General features: G+C 40.6%; 2 protein-coding genes across 2 annotated transcripts in view; one reads left to right on the top strand and one right to left on the bottom strand.

Annotated features, from left to right (window-relative positions):
- The window catches only part of shroom4 (shroom family member 4), a 75,658-nt gene extending 62,927 nt beyond the window's left edge, over positions 1-12,731 (bottom strand). Inside the window, exon 1 of the mRNA XM_044184745.1 lies at positions 12,135-12,731. Coding sequence (XP_044040680.1) covers positions 12,135-12,257 — 123 coding nt within the window. The 5' untranslated portion in view covers positions 12,258-12,731. The remainder of the gene's footprint in view (positions 1-12,134) is intronic.
- Positions 12,732-18,387: 5,656 nt separating this feature from the next.
- Positions 18,388-22,269, top strand: bmp15 (bone morphogenetic protein 15). Its single transcript, XM_044184911.1, has 2 exons — positions 18,388-19,001; positions 20,070-22,269. Exons 1-2 carry the CDS (start codon positions 18,647-18,649, stop codon positions 21,080-21,082), a joined length of 1,368 nt encoding a protein of 455 aa, XP_044040846.1. The 5' UTR covers positions 18,388-18,646; the 3' UTR covers positions 21,083-22,269.
- Positions 22,270-23,283: the final 1,014 nt, after the last annotated feature.

The raw sequence follows: 23,283 nt of genomic DNA on the forward strand, positions 1-23,283 counted from the left end.
ATAAATAATACCTAACGATTTTTTTTCGACCACTATTGGTGCTATGGAGCAGTGTTTTTGTGAGTAAGTCCCCAATTTGTTTGTATCTCGTCGACAGTCAGCAGTCAAGTTTCCATCCATGTTTAGCTCAAATTTTAACAGAATTTCCAGAAAATCTGCAAAAGAAAGTTTAATTAATGTGCATTTCTATCCGCTAATGTTATGTTAATATTAGAAGTTGGGCGCATCGAGATAAATGCTAAATTCTCCAGCCGGGTGCCATTAAACCATTGCAGAAGAAGAGTGTGCAGCGAGATTTTGCAATTAAAAGAGCGCCAGTCAAACCTCGAACCAACAAAAAAAATGTGAAAAACGTGATGGATGGTTATGTTTGTTTCATGTATTTAGTTTTGTCACATGTCACGAGTCATATGCTTCATGTATTTCATAATTTAATATTTAATTTAGTATGTTTCCATTGCACTTTGTTGTATTTTGCTTTGATCAATACACCAACTTTTCCACCTCAGCCAAACAACTTTTTTTTTTATGTGGAAATTCAAATTGCGATTAAAAACAGGGGGATTGAAACGCACTTTGTGGCAGTAACGCACAAAGAAATGTAGCAATGTGCCAAAAAAGCCAGGGAGGAAGAAAACCACTAGCTAGCAAACATGGATGTTAACAATGCAGGTTCCAAAATGTTTTAAAAAGTGGCTTTGCAAATGTTTTATGCGGAAGGAAATGCATTGTTAGACATCAAGAATAAAAATAATGAGTTTTGGTGAGAAACACCGAACGTAATTCATAACTTTTGTTTGTTTACGAGAGAACTCCACAGGGCGCCTTTAACTTTGTTGCTTATTTAATCATGAACATTCAATGTTACAGAGAAATACTCTTTTTTCAGGGGTTCAAAACAAGACACTGCTAGCGATGTGTTGAAATACCAGACAAAAAGGCAGGAAAGCATCAATCTGGCAGCTGTGTCCAGAAATCTGAAACCTTTTACTCTTCCTTGGCTGACCTTTTCCCCACCTCCTCTATCTTTTGATCTATTCTCTCTGCATCCATCTATTAACTATCAGCCTACAGCTAAAGCAGCTAAAGACAACCCCCGCTCCCCCTGTTTCTATTTCAATCAACTTGTCTCGCCACTTTCTTTTTCCCATATTTTCATGCATCACACATCCTGTCTTGGTCTTTTCTCTTCATTCACCTTTTTATCCTCCCTAATCCACCATCTTCCTCCCTCCTCCTTACATTTCCATTCCCCTGTCTGCCCCACTTCATCCATCTTTCCTACATTTCCCTCTCCCATCTATCCCAATCTCACCCCAACTACCTCTCCAACTCATTCATCTCCATCTCCAATCTTACGCCAATTCAGTCTGGATGCTCCAATTCAAGCTTTGGATGTCTTAGTTTCATGTGAAAAGATAGAAAACTATATCGTTACACCAGGAGCTCGCCCCTTTGGTGCTCACTGTTGTTGTTCAATCAGGTTTGTTTAAACTTTGACTAATTTTTTTCAAAAAATGGATCAATCAAATCCAGGGAGATGAATTCTCAAATGTGTTGTCTTGCCTTATGCATCAAGGATTTGTGCTTTTTACTGTGCATATGTGCTTTATTTTGAAAAAAAGAGGCATTTCTGCAGAGGTGACGAGTCTTTGACAAAGACAGAAACATTAGAAAAAGGTGAGATTGATATATCTCGAAGATGGTTTTATTAAAAACTGGAAAACTATTGCATTGTCAAGCTCTACTTTCTCTCTGACTCCAGCGACATTTAATTCGACATTTTTTCTGTATTTGTTATTTCGAAATCATTTTAAGGCAGTACATTTACCCCACAGTCTTCCAACTACAGCAAGGGTTGGCTATCCTGGCATTAAGAGGTATTCACGTTAAAATTATTTAATTAGTCTAGACAGTTTCTGTTTCCCACAGTGGTAAAAGAAAATGCTGTTTCAGAGGCTTTCTTTCATTATAAAAAGAATACATTTCAGGCAAAGACACTAAATCCCTCTAATTTTTGGGAAGAGAGACGTTGAATATTGATTATCAGCAGCTTTAATCAGCTTTCAGAAACCCAAATCCAACCAAAATCACTCAAACCCAAGAGATGAATAAACAATTTGGGCAAACTCCTCATAAACCCTAACCAAGAGGAATGCAACACACCCAATGTCCCCCTCCTCCCCGCACCCACAAATTCTGGTTCCCCACTCAAAAGTTCCATTCGTCCAACTTCCCAACGAGGAGCGAACGTGAGAGAAGTTATGACTCGAAAAAACCCAACTTAACTTCCCCCGAGTAACCTGCGTCGCCTGACAAGGACAGGGGGAAAAGACGAAGGGATGAAAGGATGTTTCTGTCAGACGCCACCGAGGGCAGACGGAGAAGAAGGACGGCGACGAGAGAAGATCCAGTAAACAATGAGAGTTTTGTGTCATTTTAGACCTCTAACTGGAGTTGACTTGCCAGGGTAGCCACGAGAGTGGACCACATTGCGTGGTGGAATGTGTGTGTGTGTGTGTGGTGCATTCTTTGGTTTGGGGCATGGCTACGTTGTAATAAACTGTAAACATATAAACACAGACGCACAGAAAATACACAAATGATGCCTGTAACAGCCCTTCTAAATCCGACATAATAGCTCGGAAACTGCTTCTAATGTCAGAGCGTTAAACGTAATAGCTGCAGTGCGGTTGGTGGAAAATGTTATGAAGAGTAACCGAAACCAGAAACAAGGTGGGATTAAAAGAACAGGATAAACGGAGTCTTTAGATGCTATTCCCGCATTCGACAACATGGACTGAAAGTGAATTACTGCAACTGCCAGTCTGTGATTTCTGTATTTAGAAATTAGCAAGACAATCTACCACAAGAAATAGTGAAATTAAATAAACTAGGGCTTCGGCCATTGATCGTTACCATTGTCAGTTAATCTGACATTTATTTTCTCAATTGATCGATTAATTGTTGGGTCTATTTAATGTCAGATAATAGTGACAACCGAATGGATTCCAAGATGTTTATTTCACAGCACAGATTTCATCTGATATGTACTTTCAATTCTTGCTCTCTGTCTCTTTTATTTGTCCTGCTGTTGAGTTGAAAAAACCTCAATTAACTTACTTGTGGGGGGTGCGCTGCGCTCACCACCTCCACTAAGCAGTTCTGTGGGGGGATACACGTAACCGCAGGTCAGAATTTGCACATCAGCAGAACACAAAACCCAACGGGGATTTCAAAAAACTGTTCCCCATCGCATCAAGATGCAATTTTGGTGTAATCTGAGAAAAACAAACATGGCTGAGGTGTGTGTGTGTGTGTGTTGTCCCCCCAGCGAGAGGGTAAATGCAGCGCGTCGGACAAAAACAATAACAACTGCAGCAGCCTCAGGTCAGGACTTCTACACCCCCAATACACACACACAATTCAACTACGACATACTGTATATCTCCCATGTATCTTTAATATCTTCTCTTTTTCCATGACACACACTCATGCACACACATACTGCAATAATAACAATGTTGTGTGTTTTTGAGGGTCATTGTACTGATGCACTTACACAAAGGGAGGTTGTTATTTTTATTTTACACAGTGTGTGTGTGTGTGTGTGTGTGTGTGTGTGTGTGTGTGTGTGCACCTCCAGACGTAGCCTAAGAGAAACAGTTAAAGACTCCACAGATCAGAGATAGAGACATTCCAACACACACACACACACACACACACACAAACATACACACTACCTGTAACTTCACTTATTCACAAGCTACATGGTCCTTTGTCTCGAAGGATTTTTAAAGCAAGCTTTTAATAAAATGTTAAATTGGCTGCGTTCCCATTCAACTTCTTGCGTTTGATTGAATATCACAGATTAGTTTCATCTGGTGGGAGGCGTTAATGTATCTTAACATTGGACGACAACCGCCTCATCAGAAGAGGAAGAAGAACAGAAAACGGAGCTGTTTTCAGTCGGCCAAGCTTTCATTGCTTTTTGATGACAGTTTGCTGCCAAAGTATTTGCAAATAGTGCTGGACGAAATAGTGAGGCAATATAAATCTATCAACTGTTGAAGATTTAGGATTGATGTTGGGAATTCTGCAACATTTTAAAGCAAACATTCTCATCTGGTTATTATACTGATAAACAGTTCCCCTATCAATTTTCCAGACAATACCAAGATATATATATTGATGTCATCACATAAAATTTGATATACCATAATAAGGGGATTTTATCCATATCACCCACTCCTAATTCCAACTGTACAAAGACTAGTTGTGATAGTGTCCACAAGTGCTAAAAACAATTACAATTAGTCCATCTACAGAAAATCAACAATGTTGATGATGAATTAATTGTTTTATGTCAGTTATCAAGTAAAAATGCCAAACATTCTCCAGCGTGAGGCTTTACTGCTTTTCTCTGCTTTGTATCATTTTAAACTGAATATGTTTAGATGGTTGGTTTGGTAAAACGGGCAATTTGAAGACATTAACTCTGGGAAGTTGTGCTGGCCGTTTTTGACATTTTATAGACTAAACAGTTGATTCATTGAAAAAAAAAAAAGATGAATCAAAAATACATATAAGTCCTTAGTTGCAGCCCTTGTATCCACTGACAGCTGAAACAGCTCATCGTTTAAGAATATTCAACAGATTTCCACCATCCATCCAGCACATAAACAACAATTATTTTGATTATCCATTAATCTGCATATTATTTTTCATTAATTGATAATCCTTTGTTCTATGAAACAGTGAAAAATAACCATCCCACTTTCCCACAGCTGTGTGACTTAATGTGACTTATTTAGAGTATTTGTTTTGTTTGACCGATGGCCCAAAACCCAAAAAATATTCAGTTTTATGTTACAGACGATTAATAAAAACAGCAAATATTCACATGTGAGAAGCAGGAACCAGTGCATTTTTGCTTCATAAATGACTTGATATGATTAAATGATTATCAAAACTGAACTGGGTTTTCCTTTTCCATCCTGTTCTTAATGCAAAAGTCGATATAATTAGTTGGAAACGTGAATACACTCTCATTCTTTCAGTCTCTCTCATCAATATGCTCTATTGTTTACCATGTTGCTGCACAACATATGTTTTTGGTTAGTTAGGACAGTTAGCAAAGCAAGTCAGGGCAGAGGACAAGGAATCACACACACACACACACAGTAGAGACAATAGCATCTCTATCTGATGGCATCCTCATCTACCCCCCGCAGAGCAGATTGCTACTGGAGGCTACCTTTACTGGAATGCAGGGAGTAACACACACACACACACACACACACACACACACTATTTACCAACCCAGGACATTTGGTTGCATACCTTCGACCACATGTCAAAACATTCTTTCGTAAAATCCCTGGATTTCTGTAGGACGAGAGAGAGAAGGATTATCGTCTCCATCTTTGTTGCTTGTTCAGGGCGAATCAAATTCCAGACTGCTCGCAGTGTTTTGAAACATACTCTGTAGGAATGCTCCCCACAAGAAACATGGCTGATTTCCGACAGAAGAAGAAGAAGAACAGAAAACAACATCCCTCAAACCCACATGTTGCAGTTCTCAGTTTGAGTTTAGTTGAGGTGAACTTGTGCGCCAAGATATTTTTAAAACTCATGTAGCAAAAGAGAGCATCACATATTCAACAACTTAGTTTCCATCAAAGTAGATTAATGATTTGGTGAGGACAGGTCATCACAGGGGACTGATCATTTTAAGGAGTCTCAGCAGATCCTGGCAACCTGATGAGTAAAGACTTAAGACAAAATCGAACAAATCTGATGATAACAAGAATTGGAGAACTTGAAAATCCTTGATAAAATACGTTGACAAACATGTGCTAATGCCAAATCCTGTTTATGGTGACAACTGCAGGTTTCTCCTGTTCAAATTCAACCTCAGATCAAAGAGATTTACTGCCAACTAAGCACTATACAACTCTCCCGATTTGCATCCCCATTCAAGCAATAAGTACATCATGACATTGTTAACATCAAAAACATGCGCCAAAGAAGTTCATATACAGGATACATGACATTTTCAGTGGCTCATGACGCTTGGGAAAACTGCATAATCTAACAAAAATCAAAGAAACAGCCACAAAACTCTCTCCAACAGTGTATTATACAAGAAGTGCCCAAATCAACCCCCCACAGTTCCCAACTCAGAAACAACAAAAGAAAATATATAACGAGCTCAGCTCAGTCAAAGTTTTCATCACAAATAACCAAAGTTAGCTCTCGTCCTGGGTCAGCAGAGCTCTGCTGGTTTCAGCTGTTGGACAGCCTGGGAGATGGGCTGATAGTTGGCGGGTTGACTGAGAGGAGAATGAAGATGGTGATGAATCCAGCTTTGTAGAACATGTGGACCACAAAGAAAATGGACTGCGTAGCACATAGCCAGGGTTAGCCAAGCTAGTGCTAATCCTCTCAGAACAGACTGCACCTGGTTCCTCAGGTCATGGGTTGTAAGGTGGAAGATGCAGTTTAAGGTAGACGCGTCTTTCATTTCATCAGTCTAATGAAGCCTCCTTTTATCTTTGACATCTTTAACATTTGTAAGACATCTTTCTTATAAAAAATAATTGCAGACAAACTGTAGGTAATAACAAGTCCCTCATCCCCATAATGCAAACACAAACAATGAAAATAATGAAGGCTGCACACCAGTGAGGCTCTGCTTCAGTCTACTCAGACAGACTCTCGTACAACATGCAGAGTCTGATGTTCATTTAGATAGCCGACATGTCTGGGCTGCAGAGGTCTGGTGGGAAAAACACTGCAGTCCAGACAGTTCACATGAGCAACTGGGATCCATCAAAACAACTGTGCTGGACAAGTGTTAAAAACATTACATTGATTCTTAAATTAGCAGCATTCATTTGGGCAACTGATTCATCACTGCGAAAAAAGGGCATCTGCAATCTGACAAATTTCTTCAGCCAATGAATTTTAACAACACCATCTTGGAGGCTTTCGGGCAAACAGTGATCCACATTTTTTTTGGTTGCCAAACTGTCTCATGGGAACAAAGCCTTAAAGTCACGGACCCCACATTGCAGCCAAAAACTGTTGAGGAGACACAAACTCACAGAAACGTGTCCCCAACAGAAATCAGCAGAGAGCTCACAGTAGATCATAAAACCACATATGAAAGTGAGCTGACAGCTCAGCAGCAGCAACTCTCTCAAATACAACAATGGAAGGAACTCATCACTTTGTCATCACATTTGACAAAGGACATAAAAATGGTCACAAAATACATGGGAATGACAACTGGAGTTTTAAATGATAAATTACCCCTAAAACATGGCTGCATGTCTTTAAGTCTGTAAACATGCATGAGGGTCAAGCCCAGGCATGTCCACAGATCAACGAGCTTGCACATAAAGTTCATGTTTGATTGTATTTATGTATTCTTATTTAATTGAATCAAGCCATTATTCAATTGTATTCTTTAATCTTGTTTTTTGTTGTTGAGAAAGGGGGGGCTTAGGAAGGAGGAGAGGTTTGGAAGAGAGTTATAATACACTGTAAATTTGTCCCAATACTGCTAATTGACAGTTCGATATTCAGTATCTTAAGACTTTGGATGGTTGTGTGGCTTTTTTTAACGCCTATAAATATCAAAAGTACACAAGCAAAAATGTAAGGAATGGATTAAAATGTGTGTTTGTCTGCTCTAACGTAACAAGTTTAGCATGGCTGTTAACTAGCATATTAGCAACAGTAGTAACCTAGCATTAGCATATCCTGAGCACACTACACGATCTTGAGAGTTTACGGCGTTTTTAGGGTAATGTTAGTGGCTCTGTCTGCTCTGTACTCGATCTGAAGTACTCAGTTTGACCTCATCCTCAAAGCCTTTACTCTTGTAAAATCTAAACACACTGTTTGAAAATACTATCAGCAAAACGTCCAAGCATGTATTTTGTATTTTTATAGTACACGTCTACTCTCGCATCTGACTTTTTAAGCGGGACCTATAAGCTTGAGGCTCTGTCTGTTTTGCATCATGGTGCTGAGTTAGCATTAAACCATGTACATAGCCATTAAAGACATATCTATGACCCTTCTGCGGGATTCAGATTTTCATAAAAGTCAGGTGGAAACATTAAAAAGTCAGAGTTTTTACCCAACTCATGGAGCAAATATTAATTAACTAGCTAGCTACAGCTGATACAATCTGCGAGTTGTCATTTTCGGTTGCTGACTAAAAATAACAAACTGCTTTTATCCACTTCTGCCTGTAATCGAGAACCCATTGTTTAAAAAATGACTGTATATTTTAAGTGCTGCCACCGTTATCATTGTAAGATGCATACCTGAATTGCTAAAAGGTAATATGGGCAGTAGGGGGCAGTATAGCATTAATTAAACCAGAATGTACAGGAAAGAAAGAAGAAAGGCAAGAATGAAAACCTATTTTCGACTCCAGAAAATAACCCTAATAAATGAAATAAAAATGGAAAATAAATAAACCAACACTGCTTCTCAGTCCGCTGCTCAATAAGCATTTTTATTTGATATACAGATATGCATGATGTGTGCAATGTGGCTCTTCTGCGAGCCTCTTATTTCATCATGGCACCACATGTATTTTCCCCAGAAGCATGCCTAAGCCTTGATTGACTGATAGACTGACTCACTAAATGGCTGACTGAGGAGCAAAGCTAATGAGTGACTGGCTAACTTTGTTGAGCAGATAAAACCTTAGACTCACCGTGTCATCACACAGCTGATCACTGGCTGCAAGGAAAACAAGCATTCAAGACAGAAAATGATGTGTATGAGCAGTGCACACACTCATGAATGTATGAACACAATATCTCACACACCCATCCACACAGCCCACGGTAGTAATTTGGTATGCTCCTGGAGGAATGTTGACCAAATGGCTTATATCCCTCTGCTGTCTCAGACTCGGGAAGCCACCCTTCCCCCTCCAGCAGCGTACATGCTCTCAAAGGTCCACGAACACACATACTCCTCAAAACATGGACATCCTGAAAGGGCAACTGGCACTCTCACATGTCCACAACTGCACCCAACAAACAGCAGACTCACTCTGCCAAAGACACAGTGGTGACCGGCACTTACATGCACACAAAAAAAAAACTTTTTAGAGATGAATGATATACCGTCCCAAAAATCACTTTAACCACATCTTTAACCCTGACTTAAATCTGTGAGAAGTAGATACATATATCATACAAGGCTGCAAGTCATTTTCATTACCCATTGATCTGTTAAAATTTTTGATAAAATGGAGGTACTTCCAGGTGACTCCAGGGGCAAACCCAGAACCCACCTGAGGGTTTATATATCCAATCTGGCCGGGGAATGCCTTGGATTCCCCATGGAAGAAGTAGAGCAATGTAGGTAGGTAGAATGGGCTACTTTGCTTTGCTTGCTATACCACCACGGCCCAGATCTGGTTGTGGCAGAAAATGGATGGAAAGATACATAAAAAAAAAAAAAAATTAAAATTGTGAAAAATGTTCCCACAAGTTCCCAGTGCCCAAGGCGACGTCTTCAAATGGCTTGTTTTGTTCGACCAACAGTCCAAAACCCAAAGATATTCAATTTACAAAGATGTAATACAGAGAAAAGCAGCAAATCCACACATTTGAGAAGCTGGAACCAGCAAATGTTTGGCTTTTTTGCGTGATACAAGGTTTAAATAATTAATCGATTCTCTAAATAGTTGTGGACTCATGTTCCGTCGATTGACTTATCGACTGAGCGGCTAATTGTTTAACCACTAGCTCCAAAAATGATACTGTGCCACTCCTCTACTTGCTTGGGTTTTGAGAATGAAGGGTAACCTCACCTGAAAATGACTTTGCCCACTTCTTGTAAATCTGGCATAAATCTTTTAGGTCACATGACGGCAACTTAACCAACTCCAATCGCGGATGAAGGCCGAGAGATGTGGAAAAAGCTAGTAGGTGGACCAGGAGTTAAATCTGTATAAGTAGTATATGAACTGATGAAATAGTGTCAAAGTTATTTAACTTCTGTATTTTTCTTAGTGAAGACAATGCATAAATTAATGTTTTTTTGTGAAAAAGAGTGCTTTCAGGTGGCATAAAGAACGCTCTTGCAGACATAGCAAAAGAGTTTATGTAGTTGATTCCTATATCTGCCTTGCCTTATGTATCTTTCCCTCTCTCTTGCTCTCTCTCACTGACACACACACACACACACACACACACACACACACAAACACACATTTACTCGTCCCGCTCTCTCGGAAGTGAGAGGATTATGGCTGTATTCAGCTGTGGTCCATATAGACACAGTAAACCTCTGTGTGGAGGCTGATGGAAACTCTCTCTGGCCCTCGCTAAACCTAAAAACACATTATACTCTCATGTCTTTCATACACACTTATATACACACCTCAGCTTTACCTTCTCTCTACGTTCCTGACTTTCTCATCTTTCCTTCAAGGACTTAACACTTAATCATCAAACACTTTAAACACTTTTCTGCACCACAGTTCCCTGTCCAGCACTTACCGCCTGAGCTACTTTAATGTGTGTGTGTGTGTGTGTGTGTTTTAACTAGCCACTGGACACAAAACAGCCATAGAGCACAGTTTGATTTTTATCTCCTTTAGCAGTCCCAGTCACATTTTCCCAGGGGCAGTGTTACTGTGTGTGACTTTGTGTGTGTGTGTGTGTCAGTGTGTGTTTCCAGATGACTGAGCCAGGCTTTTCCATTCCCCGCTGTGGTGCTGTGGTGAATATAGACGTACACCGGCCAACGTTTACACCGCTGACTTTTCAACAGGGTGGGCGAGAGACAGTGAAGGAGAGAGAGCAGAGGTTGCATGTCAGTCAGCCTACTCATGCACTGGACTGAACACACACACACACACACACACACACACACAGACCACCCCCAGCAGAACACACACCAATAATTACTTGCAGTAATTCAAAGACACCCTCCTTATTTCCAGCAGCTCACCGCCCGCAGCGTGAAACTGTGAGAAGAGGCCGGGAGGAAACGTCGGCCCCCACGACTTTATCGCACAAGACGGGGTCACGTCGAAATCTGAAAGCACACACTAAATCTCTTACAAAGCCCTCAAACTCCCCCAAAACACACACCTGAAAGAGCTATTTCTGCAGCTATTTAAGATATAGCAACAGACCACACTACATTCTGCACGTCCCTCAACGCCCATACTTCTTTGGTTTCTTTTTTGCAAAACAAGCTGATTCTTAAAGATGCTGGTGTCAGTGTAAGCTAATGCAGAAAGGGTCAATAAGCATAAGAATCTCTCATCACAGAATTACAATCTTTCTTTTCAAGCATTCCCACATCCCACAGACACCCCACTGGAAACTCAGCCATCTGAAGTGATTTTAGTCGTCTGTCAGCACTTGGGCATATTTTCCTTCCAGTGAATGAAGTGACAGGGAGATGAACAGAGCTTCATTTCGCCAGGGATCCCCTTGGGAACCCCTTTTAGCACCCCTGGGGGAACCCTTTGACCTCCAAGTTTGAGAACCCAACCACTGCATTACATTATGTTGGGCTTTTTATTCATAGACAGTGACAGCTGACAAGCATCAACTGGTCCGGATATTTGCTTGAGCTTTGGACAATAACTTTTTATTCTCTGCAGAAGAAGAGGAGGCGGAGGAGAGAGGTGGAAGAGTTCAAATCTAGCTGTGCAGACGTCAAAATACAGAAGAAGGTGCAGGAAAAGCGGTCTGCAGAGTTTTCAAGACTTTTTGCATTGGGTTGAAAAGTTTAAACCAAGGGACCAGCAGTCAATCACACTGAAAAGCACATATGAATGAGAATACAGTCACACAAGCCTGCAAAGTTAACCACAATTGCTATTTTGGTGGAGCTGGAGTGTTGCAACAACCACATCCTTATGAAATCCAATTCCTGTAGTCAAGGCTAGTAAAATACTATGCAAATATTAATCCAAAACTGTAAATATATACAGAAATATTAAGAAAATATAATGTAAAATGTAACAGAGTAGTATAAACTCACTCAAACTACCTTCACACTGTTTTAGGTGATGTAATTGAGATCCCCCATACATATATCACTGTCATTAATGTCAGTTGTTGTGGTGAACTTACTTTAGTGATGATGAGCGGCTCGCCGTGCTCGAGCCCTCCTTTCAGCGTGAACCCCCAAGGCGCGCCCCCGCTCAACTGGACCTGAATGTGGTGGAAGGAGACGAGCTGCTCAACCGTTTCCATCCTCTCCCTCCGGTCCGTTTATCCGGTTTTTTTTTCTTCCTCCTCTCACTCTCGCTATCTCTCTCTCTCTGTGTCGGTTTGTTAGCCTGACCTGAATCGTTGCTAGCTAGCGGCGCCGGTAGCGGTCCCTCGGCTTCTCCATCACCGCTCTAACAACAACAACGAATGGATGGATGGGGTGGAAGGAAGGAGTACGCTGAGTGAGTGGAAGAGGGGGAGGGAAGAAAGTTTTAGCTACTGTCAAGCTTGTCAAAGTTATAGCCAATATGTCGGTTGCAACTTCCGGTCAAGGTGTTTAACGCTGACGTAAAGTAGACGTTAGCTTGTTTTATAGTCGTAATCCAGCTCGATATCGTATCAAATTATTCTACCGATTGTTTAGTTTCATGCCTTAAGATAATGACCCGCTTATTTCCCCAAAAAGAGCAGGTTATAACGCTTTTATTTTGATATCTTAATTAAATGTTTCCGGTCGTAGTTTGGCTAGCTCGACGCAGCAAAAAAAACTTTGGGAAAACTTTGGGAATAGTGGTAGTCGGCCCCTCCCACTATTCGAACGGCGGGAAGTGAGTGACAGAAAGGTCCACCAATAGCAGAGAGGCTCTGGCTGAATGTGTCCAATGAGAAGCGAAGAGAGGGAGGGGCTACAAGCGGAACAACCGCTTTATTGTAATAACGTCAGACAGGGTCACGGCGGTGATACCGAGTAACAGTATCAGAAGCGAGTGGCTGGCCTTTCATTTGAAACATGAAACCCGCCACTTTGCCCCCAACCTCTGCTTCATCAGTTAATTTTATCTACTGATGCCAGTATACCCAATTTATGCGCAAAACCCCACATGAATAACATATTATTTTGGCCACTATACTAACACAAATACTTTGAATCACTACAACCAGCTTTGGTGGAAAGTAACTCAGTGGTGGAAGAAGTATTCCGATCTTTTACTCAAGTAAAATTAGTAATAGTAATATGAAAATACTCCATGACAAGTAAAACTCTGCATCTGCATTTATGTAAGCAGCAATTTAATGTTGTCAAGGTAGAGTTACTTTAACTATACTGTTATGTAGTTTAATTTATAATAATGCATCAATTTTCTTTAACTGATTATAAGTTTTACATGTAAAATCTTGACCTGAAAAGTAACTAAAGCTGTCAGATAAATGTAGTGAAGTAAAAAGTACAATATTTCCCTCTGAAATGTAGTGGAGTAGAAGTTTAAAGTTGCATGAAATGGAAATACTCAAGTAAAGTACAAGTACCTCAAAATTGTACTTAAGTATGTAGGCCTACTTAGTTACATTCAACCACTGCAGGTACTGCACAAGTATAACTTTGAGGTACATTTCAGAGGTATTATACTTTTTACTCCACTACATTTATGTGATAGTTTACTAAACTTTGCAGATTAAGATTTTTCATTATAAATTGGTGCATTGTTACAGATTTAACTTTCCAACAGCTTTACATTATTAAAAGTAGCTCCAATTTGACCAGCTACAACAGTAAAATACCACTTACCCATAAATACATCAGTAATAATACCACAATACACACACACACACACAAGTATTTTTACTTTGGCTATAAGTACATTTTGCTGAAAGTAAGTATTTTTACAATGTGGTATTGCACATTCTTCTACACACAAACTGCTGAACCTTGTCTCTGGTCAAATTCATTCTCAAATTTTTTAGGTGAAAGCAAACATTGTCAAAGCCTTCATCCATCCACACTGAAGCTCTGCAGACCTGCAGTATTAACAACTACAGTACAAACTACAGGCCAACAACAACATTTGATATCACATCCCACATATTTTAAACCCTTATCAGTCGTACCAGTCTATTTGTCTAACCACCATATTAAGAAACATTTAAACTTACTGACATTTTTGTTAATTCTCTGCTCCAGTGACTCTCACATATAGTAACACAATTAGTTTGAGTTTATTTGAGATGGCTTGCAAAAAAAGGTGGTTTGCTCTCTTCGGGTAGGTGGGGAGTCCTTGCCCCAAGTGGAGGAGTTTAAGTATCTCGGGGTCTTGTTCACGAGTGAGGGACGGATGGAGCGTGAGATTGACAGGCGGATCGGTGCAGCGTCTGCAGTGATGCGGGCGCTGTATCGGACCGTTGTGGTAAAGAAGGAGCTGAGTCGAAAGACAAAGCTCTCGATTTACCGGTCAATCTACGCTCCTGCCCTCACCTATGGTCATGAGCTTTGGGTAGTGACCGAAAGGACAAGATCGCGGATACAAGCGGCCGAAATGGGCTTCCTCCGCCGAGTGGCTGGGCGCTCCCTTAGAGATAGGGTGAGGAGCTCAGTCACACGGGGGGAGCTCGGAGTAGAGCCGCTGCTCCTCCACGTCGAGAGGAGCCAGCTGAGGTGGCTAGGGCATCTGATCCGGATGCCTCCTGGACGCCTCCCTGGGCGGATGAAGGCTTTGACAGTGTTTGCTTTCACCTAAAAAATTTGTTCTGGGCATGTCCCACCGGGAGGCGGCCCCGGGGAAGACCCAGGACACGCTGGAGGGACTATGTCTCTCGGCTGGCCTGGGAACGCCTCGGGATCCCCCCGGAGGAGCTGGAGGAAGTGTCGGGGGCGAAGGAAGTCTGGGAGTCCCTGCTTAGACTGCTGCCCCCGCGACCCGGCCCCGGATAAGCGGAAGAAGATGGATGGATGGATGGATGGCTTGCAACAATATATTAATTATCCTTTAATATCGTTTATTAAATGTGAATCTAAGCTTTACTTGATCCCTAATGGAGCAGATCGTACATCACAATTTAGGTACCATATTTAGCTGACTCTCTGTGACTCTACGAATGCTATAAGAGAGAGGAAATGTAAGAAAGATAGTATGAAAGAGGTAGAAGAGATATTTAATTAAAAGTATATTAGATACTATTGAAGAGTCTCCGTAAGCCCACGCACTGCAAAACATGAGTGGCGTCAAGAATGTCGTCCCAGCCAGGAATAATAAAGTATTCATCTATATCTTTATCTGTTTCTATGTTATTTTTAAGACTACTTTTCTGAGTTGTAATGGGTTTCACTTTATTGTAACGTTTGCTAGTATTTGTAGTTTAACCTTTTACAACTCACTGTTTCGCCCAAGGGACACTAGCACTATGTATAACTTTGATGGGCTGCTAGTACTATAAAAAGTTACATGAATTAGACTCATAGTTTTGGGTTTTGTGGTAAAAAAGAATGCCCTGTTGTAAAAAATAATCCGAGATGCACTTATCCAGCGTCCAGTGTCCGATAATTTCGGGCAACGACAATATTTCCCTCGTGGTGAAAACAACTACAGGAAGTGTCAACAAAGCCTTGGCAAGATGGCTGCAAAGCCATCATCACTGGCAGTTACATCTAAATAAGATCCAATATTAACACTCATATAATCGATTCAGCTAATTTAAAAAGAGCTATAGTTTGTTCGTATCCAATTTCACATGTTCGCAAACTGCTCCAAATATGTAACACTGCAAAAGGTGACCGGGCCTTTGCTGTCCAGGTCCTTCAGCTGTGGAATTCAAAAGCTCGAACTCAGTATCCTCTTCTTAAATCTCACTTTTCTCTTATGGCATGTGCTTAAATGATGGTATTTGTTGTAATGGTTTAAATTAGTTTATCTTGTTTTATATTTTGGATTTTATTTACTCGGATTATTTGTTTTTACTGTAAAACACTTGAAAGGTGCTATATAAATAAAGTACATGAGGCACACATTTATTCAGCCAAAAGTGGAGTTTTCTGGGAGTTGAAGTTGAAACAGTTGCCTCTGCCTTTTTTGGTAAATTTATTTATGCAAGTAAACTTCTTAAAAGTGTTTCTCAGAAGCCCTTATAGCCATTTGCATCAATTCCCCCATAGTTTGACGTTTTCCCACACTCTCTCTGCAGGCTGAAATGATTGGGATTGTAGATAATCACTGTTGTGGAATGCCACCTCGCTGCAGTGCCACTTTACTGAATGTGTGTGAATGTGAGTGACTATCTTTGTGTGTGTCAAGAGAAAGAACAAGTAAAGGAAGGGAGATAGAGAGAATCAAAGAGACAGATGTGAACATGCCCAGACATCTCACTTCTCATCCAGACCACGAGGTGTTTGTTTTGGTCAGGTCAGACAACCTTTTTTCCTTTTCAACCCCATTTTTGTTCTCAGAAACTTTGAACTGTAATATTTGGTTTGGTGGTGAGAGCTGCTTTTAAGTGAGATCAAGTTTAAAAGACAAAAAAAAAAAAGTTTTCTCCAGTCTTTCATTTCTTCTAATTTTTAGCAGATTTTACAGCATTCCATCCATTCAGCTCCTCCCCACCGAGAACAATTCATTTACCAGAAGCCCAGTGATCCCAAAGCTCTCAGGCTTCAAATTATACAAGAACAAACAAACTATATATCAAAAAACTGTCTGCAAATATAGCCAAAGTCTGGGAGTAGTCTGAATACAAAAACCACAATGCAAGCCAAAGATCTTTGTACCAAAGACAAAGAGAGGAAGTAACAAATTACATATTCTTAAACAGTACTGTCACAGAGTAGCTTTAGTGACACTTTTTTGCAGTTGTGGAAGAAGTACTCAGATTTTTTAAGTAAAAGTACTAATACCACAGTGTAGGAATACTCTGTTACAAGTAAAAGTCCTGCGTTCAAAATTATACTTGAGTTAAAGTATAAAAGTATTAGCATCAAAATATGCGTAAAGTACAAAAAGTAAAAGTACTCATTATGCAGAGTGGCCCATTTCAGAATAATGTATATTATGTTATTGATTCATTAATCTGTTCTTTAATGTTGCAGCTGGAAAAGGTGGAGCTTATTTTCTTACTATATCTACTATCAGAATTTCAGCAAGGGATCAATAACATTTTATCTTTATCCATAATAATACATCCAAATGTATTTGTTGATTAGATTTCTTATTATTAATCTCAATCGGCAAAGTAAATTGTAACTAAAGGTATTAAATAAATGTAGTAAAAAGTGTAATTTTATTAAAGTCACTTTGTCTTTCAAGTTATTTTGATCACACAGGTTTTTGTTTGTAGAAGAATGAACAATCCCAGTGAAACGTGTGTTGCCATTCTGCCACCGGGTGGCGCCAAAGTGAAGCACTTTCAAATCTTACACACGTGTGATCTAACTGAAAACCTGCTTTGATGAAGTCAACTGCATCCTTTCCAGAATTCAGATTTGTTTGCGTCAGCAGAAATTTTTCGAGCATGTTAAATAGTGTTGTTTTGCTCTCGAATAAGCGTAAACTGTGTCCTCTTACTTTGTGTTGCACAGCGAAAATGGAAAATCCCTGATCACCAGAATGTAAACTTTGATGGCAACTAAGAAAATCAAGTTTGCTGCTTATCTTGGCCACAATACATTTCTTTTATTTATGAACTAGCTTCTCTAAGGATTGGATAATTCTGTCAACCCAAGCAGACGCATGGAGGTGACACTGGTGCATGAAAATCACAGAAATTGCCATTTTAAGGTTTGCACATGACAACATTAATAAACGTATGTTTCCTCAGTACACAGTTTATATCTTGAGCTTATTTTGTTTCTGCCTAATAGTTATAGCTGGATTTTTGTTTTTACTTAGCAAAACAGAGTGGGATAATTTGCTTTACCTGATTCAAATGTAGTTTAGGCCTATTTATGATTGACTTGTTCACTTCTGGTTGGCATAAATTCAACCTACACTGGGCAAAGTTATTCTTGAATCAAAGTTATGAAGCTTGCGATGCTAAAGCTTACAAAAACTTTCTGTTTTACCTTTTTAAAGAAGTTCTTAGATATCCAACGGTATAGTAGTAGGATACAATAAAGCAACTGATTCCTGTAGAATCTAAAGTTTTACACACATTCATCACTTTACATAAAATGTACACTGAGAATGAAAACTTTGAGTATAAATGCACAGTTTAGACCGAATCTATCGAGATTAGGGGCACAAAGTGTAGAGATTTTTAGTGAGAACAAAATATGTTAAAACTAAAATATGAATACGTGTCAATTATTTAATAATGAGAAAGAACATAGTGATATGTTAAAAAAAAAAAATGAAAAAACTTTTTTTTTTTAAAAGTGAATTTACATGAAATAATTTGTGCAATAAGTGAATCACAAAAAAGAATCCATCTTGCCACTTTTACGCATCTTTACGCAACAATCACGTGACTTCCTTACGCTACTGCTGGCGGCTCACGCACACCCGCGGGGTTAATTGGAGTCACAGTCAATTTCAGGAACTTGATTGTCTTGTCCAAAATGGCCAGTGATAAGGTGAGCCTGTAAATCACGCCCTCGGCCGTGCAGAGGATGCTTGCCAACTATAGCCTCGTTGGTGGAGCTCGCTAGCGCCAGAGGTTTTATAACAAACATGAGGGCGACCCGCACCAAACACAGCTTACTGAGTGTCTGCGTCCTGTCCTCTTTTATCTTCCTGTTGTGTTCCACCTGCACCGGAGTTATGGCCGGGCGGAAGATGGCCTCTCATCACCCCACGTTGAGGCGCAGCCGTCGGAGTCATCAGAGCGCAAAGCACAAAGGCGCGCACCACCGGCCGCTGACGGACGAGCAGAAAGCGGACCAGAACCTGCGGTTCATGTTGAGTTTGTACCAGAGTGCAGCCGAACCGGACGGCAGGCCCAAACAGCATCGCAAGTTCGGCTCCAACACGGTCCGACTACTGAGACCATCGACGTCGTCGGTGCACTACCTGCCATCGTCAAGAGGTGAGATTTGGATTGTAGAGGCTAATTTAACTCCAGGTGTCTGCACCTTTCTGGTGATAAGGTGCTCGATCGTTTAAGATTGGAAAGTATTATTTGGGCACCAAACTGCCAGCTCAGAGAAAACACTGGTCCAAAAAATGCTCCGAGATAAAAAATACATAGATAATGTATGACGTCTTCGGTAGAAGAGGATGTGATTACTGACCTCTAATCGGTAGGCCCATTAACTTAACGTTTCCTCCCACTGATCAGATTGCAGTCGGTTGCCTGTCACAGGTGAGTTGGACTCTGCAAACTTTTATTTGGAAAAGCAAAAAAATCAAGAGTCCCCCCCCCACAATGAGATGACCCCTTCTCTTCTACACTGACTTGTTGGCATGAAAGTTGAGTATACTTTGGACTGGTTGGGAAGATGGTCTGTTTTTAATGATGATTAATTTCTGTACTTCTGAAGAAGACAACTAGCATCAGCCTTTATTAGTCCCATAAACCTCCTGTTAGCCTTCAGTGCTTCCAGCTCTTTTCTCTTTATCTGGGACAGTCAGTGAAGCAACCGTATGGCTATTATCATTTTACTGGTTTTAATTTAAGTTATGTTATCATTTCATTGTTTTTTTCTGTATTTTTAATTTTCAAATAAAGATTTGCACCCAGTTTGGGTCCTCCAGAGAGTATTGTCCTTCGTTAAGTTTGGGAATTGCGAAAGTAAGATTTAAAAAGAACTGTTAAAGTTAGTGCAGCAAAGGCTAAGATATTCTGACTGGATGGGTCAAACTCTAAGAACAGTGCATCCTGTACTTCCCATGATGCAATTTGCTAGTGTGTTTTGTTACACACTCCTTGGTAAACTGTCAAACTCCATGCCCCCTGTTTGTAATGAGGGCTTTCCATTGTTGGATTAAAAAAAAAATAATAATCTTTGATTTAAAAAAAAAAAATAATGAGCCCTAAGCATCTTGGGTAAAAAGTCTCTCTTTTTAAGGAGTTGTGAGTTGTTAAAGTCAGAGAGGGATTCACCACAAAAAAGTCTCACTTCATGCTTCTTCTGTGCCTCCGTCTCTCCTTCAGACCACCACTACAGCTTCACAGTACAGTACAACCTCGACACTCTTCCTTCAGAGCAGCTCATCAGAGCCTCATTCATCCACCTCCGCTCTTCATCCTCTCCCTCCTCCTCAACCACCACAACCTCGAGCACCACCGGGGCCCTTGAGCCACCCCGCTGCAGGGCTCAGATCACCTCACTGGGCAAAGAGAGCCTGGTCACCCTGGAGCCCCATGAGTGGTGGACAGAGACAGACATCACTGCACACGTCCAGCGGGGGAAGGACCAGGGCACGGGGGGCCACTTGACCCTCACTGCCCAGTACTGGTGCACAGAGCTTGGGCATGCTGAAGAGGACAGCCGCTTCTCGTGGTGGTGGTTGTGGACTCGTCTTCAAGGAAGAAAAATATGGAGAGGTGAGCCTCATCTCGAAGTCCCATCTCTTCTCTTATACCTGGAGGAGGAAAGGGAAGTGAAGGACTGGATGGGGGACTTGCTGGGGGCTGAAGGGGAAAACATCATGAGGCGAATAGGGCAGTGGCATCCTTCGGCTCGCCGGCACCGCCGCTCCAAAGACCCCTCATCTTCAGAGGCCAAAGATCTTTCGTTGGATGCTTTAAAAAACGCCCCTACTTCCTCTTCTTCCTCCTCTTTTCCCACCTCCCCCTCTGCCTCCATCATCTCCGATATCCCCAACTACAAACACAAAACCAGCATGCCTAAGAACCGCTGCAAGCTCCACTCCTTTCGCCTCTCCTTTGACGAGCTCGGCTGGGGTCACTACTTCATCGCTCCGCCGGTGTACAACCCGCGGTTCTGCCAGGGCAACTGCCCGAGGGTGCTCCACTACGGCTACCACTCCCCCAACCACGCCATCATCCAGACTGTCATCAACGACCTGGGCGTCGGGGACGTTCCTCCTCCGTCCTGCGTGCCTTATAAGTACATGCCCATGAGCGTGCTGGTCGTGCACAAGAAGAAGGTGGAGTACAGGGAGCTGGAGGACATGGTGGCCGAGTCGTGCACGTGTCGCTAAAGCCTCAGGAGCAGACTCGAATGACTTGAATATGCTTAGCACTGAGAAAAGAGACTGAAGGGGGCAGATTTGATGGGTCATTTGTTTGATCTACAGCTTGGCGGCTAACCATAACGAGCTCGAGACTGGAAGGAGGAAGTTGTTGTGGTTTCAGATCTTCACCATCCCTGTTAAGCACTTTAAAAGAGAGCTGCTGAATGCAACTCCGGCCTGTGAGGAACTGTGGGCTGCGCAGACGAGAGGCTGTGTCTACTTACTGATTTTTTTTGTTTTGTTTTTTGGAATAATTGTTCTGTGAGCTGTTTAAAGCACTGTGCAGATTGGTGAATGTGCTGGTTGCTATATTCATAGTCACTAGTGTAATTTTCCTACTGAGATCAAAGGGAGCTGGCAAATTTGGAAGCATTTTAAGCTACTTGAGGACAACTTAACTTACTTTAAGTGGTAATTTAACTAAGCTAAACCTAACTTTCAGGGGGAACTTAACAAAATAAAAATAACTTCTACAGTAACTTGATAAAATTGACTAAACTGATCTAAGTCGAGGAGTAACCACTGGTTTGTTTGTAATATTAAACTGAGCAAATTGAAGACAAACACATGCAGAATCCATCTTCAATATTCAACCTCAAACCACAGCCATCTAATGACTATGTTCTTTCTTGTCCCTGTCTGTGTATTCATTTGTTTTTTTTTTTGTTTTTTTCTGTATTCTTTTTTTAAAAAAAAAAACTGATCTGTGTTTCACATCAGGGCTGCAATTCTCACGAAGAACCAGCAAAAAAGCCTGTATTCGCGGGTAAAAAAAAAAGAAATTCTGGATAACGTCTGAGGCCACTTTCCTCTGTAAGAAATTAGACACTGCTAAAGAAACTTATTTTAATGGACGAGGGGTCGACCGTGTTGGATGTAACTTTAAGGTCCTTGTGACGTTAAGTTTTTGCTGTTTACAATCTGAGCTTTTTTCATTTTGTACTTATTTATAATGGGAGGGGCCTCCAAAAACTTGAATAAAGTGCTGCTTCTGGCCTGTCTTACAAAAGAATTAAACACAAAATGAAGAAATGAAGTATTAAGAAGTGTAACAGTGTTGAACGTTAAAGAAAAGAGTAATGTGTAATGGGAAGGAATGCAATTTTTATTACGCGTGAAAATGAATAATAAAATAAAATGCATGTTTTCTAAAAACCTAATTTGTCATTTGTGTTGAAATGTTAAAGTGTATTGTTTTAAAATTAGAATTATTTGCTGTTTCTTAGATCAAGATATTTAAAGTTTGAAACTTTGGGAAATATAATTATGCACTTTGGCTAAAAACCTAAGTTTTGCTGTTTTTATGAGGAGTTATGTGTCAGACTGGTGGAGACCAGTAACTTCCTGCAGTCTCCGCTGGTTGCTGGGCAACTTGTCCTGACTAAGAAATAATCAGCAATCATTTTGTAAGAGATTCCTGCGTTTTCTTTTCTATTGTAAAATAGAACAGAAATAGTTGTGTATTATTGCATTGTGTTCAACAGATGGCGCACTTCACTAAGAACAAAAACTTGGTGCATAATGTTTCCACAAGCAGACACAAATCCTAAATCCAGCTAAGGAACCTGTTTTGTTTTCTTATTAGTTTTATTGTTCTCAGAAAAATAAAGGAAAATGTTTGGGTGGGGGGAACACATTGTACTTTAAGATGAATGCATCTGACATACAAATGGATTCATTGTGTGTTCATGTATCTGGTTCAGTGACCTCTGTGGCCTCTGCATGCAAAGTTTCATAAACCTTTTTGTGTTTGCCTCTCCTTTCTCTTGACCTCACTATCAGGAGAAGCCTTTGAAGAAGGTCATGTGGGAGTTACATGAAGGAAAAAGGTCAAACTGGACACAATCAACCTTTGCCATACATATGCAGATAACTGTTGTTTCCAGCAGCAAGGAAAGGTTAAATGAATAACTTCTTGACACAGGAAAAAAGGTCAAAACAAAATTTGGGTTTCTTATTTATTGTTGATGGACTGCTCTCGTTTTTTTGTCTTTTAGTGCAGTTTTTTGGATCGGCCATCTGGTTTAAATGTTAATGTAATATGTATGATTGGAAGCAAAACATGAGTTAATTACCTAAAAAGGTCTCAGAAATGAGAAGGAAAACAAAACGTGCTGAATGCAGAGAAAGAGTTCTGTGGGGTTAAAAGGCTTTTCCCTGCAAAATGT

Source organism: Siniperca chuatsi, linkage group LG22, assembly GCF_020085105.1.
Source record: "Siniperca chuatsi isolate FFG_IHB_CAS linkage group LG22, ASM2008510v1, whole genome shotgun sequence".
Taxonomy (NCBI): Eukaryota; Metazoa; Chordata; class Actinopteri; order Centrarchiformes; family Sinipercidae; genus Siniperca; species Siniperca chuatsi.

Bases quoted from the DNA above. Each gene is read 5' to 3' on its own strand.
- bmp15 (XM_044184911.1), top strand. From the start codon at position 18,647: ATGAGGGCGACCCGCACCAAACACAGCTTACTGAGTGTCTGCGTCCTG. The intron at 19,002-20,069 runs GTGAGATTTGGA...TCTCTCCTTCAG, and splicing joins CTACCTGCCATCGTCAAGAG to ACCACCACTACAGCTTCACA.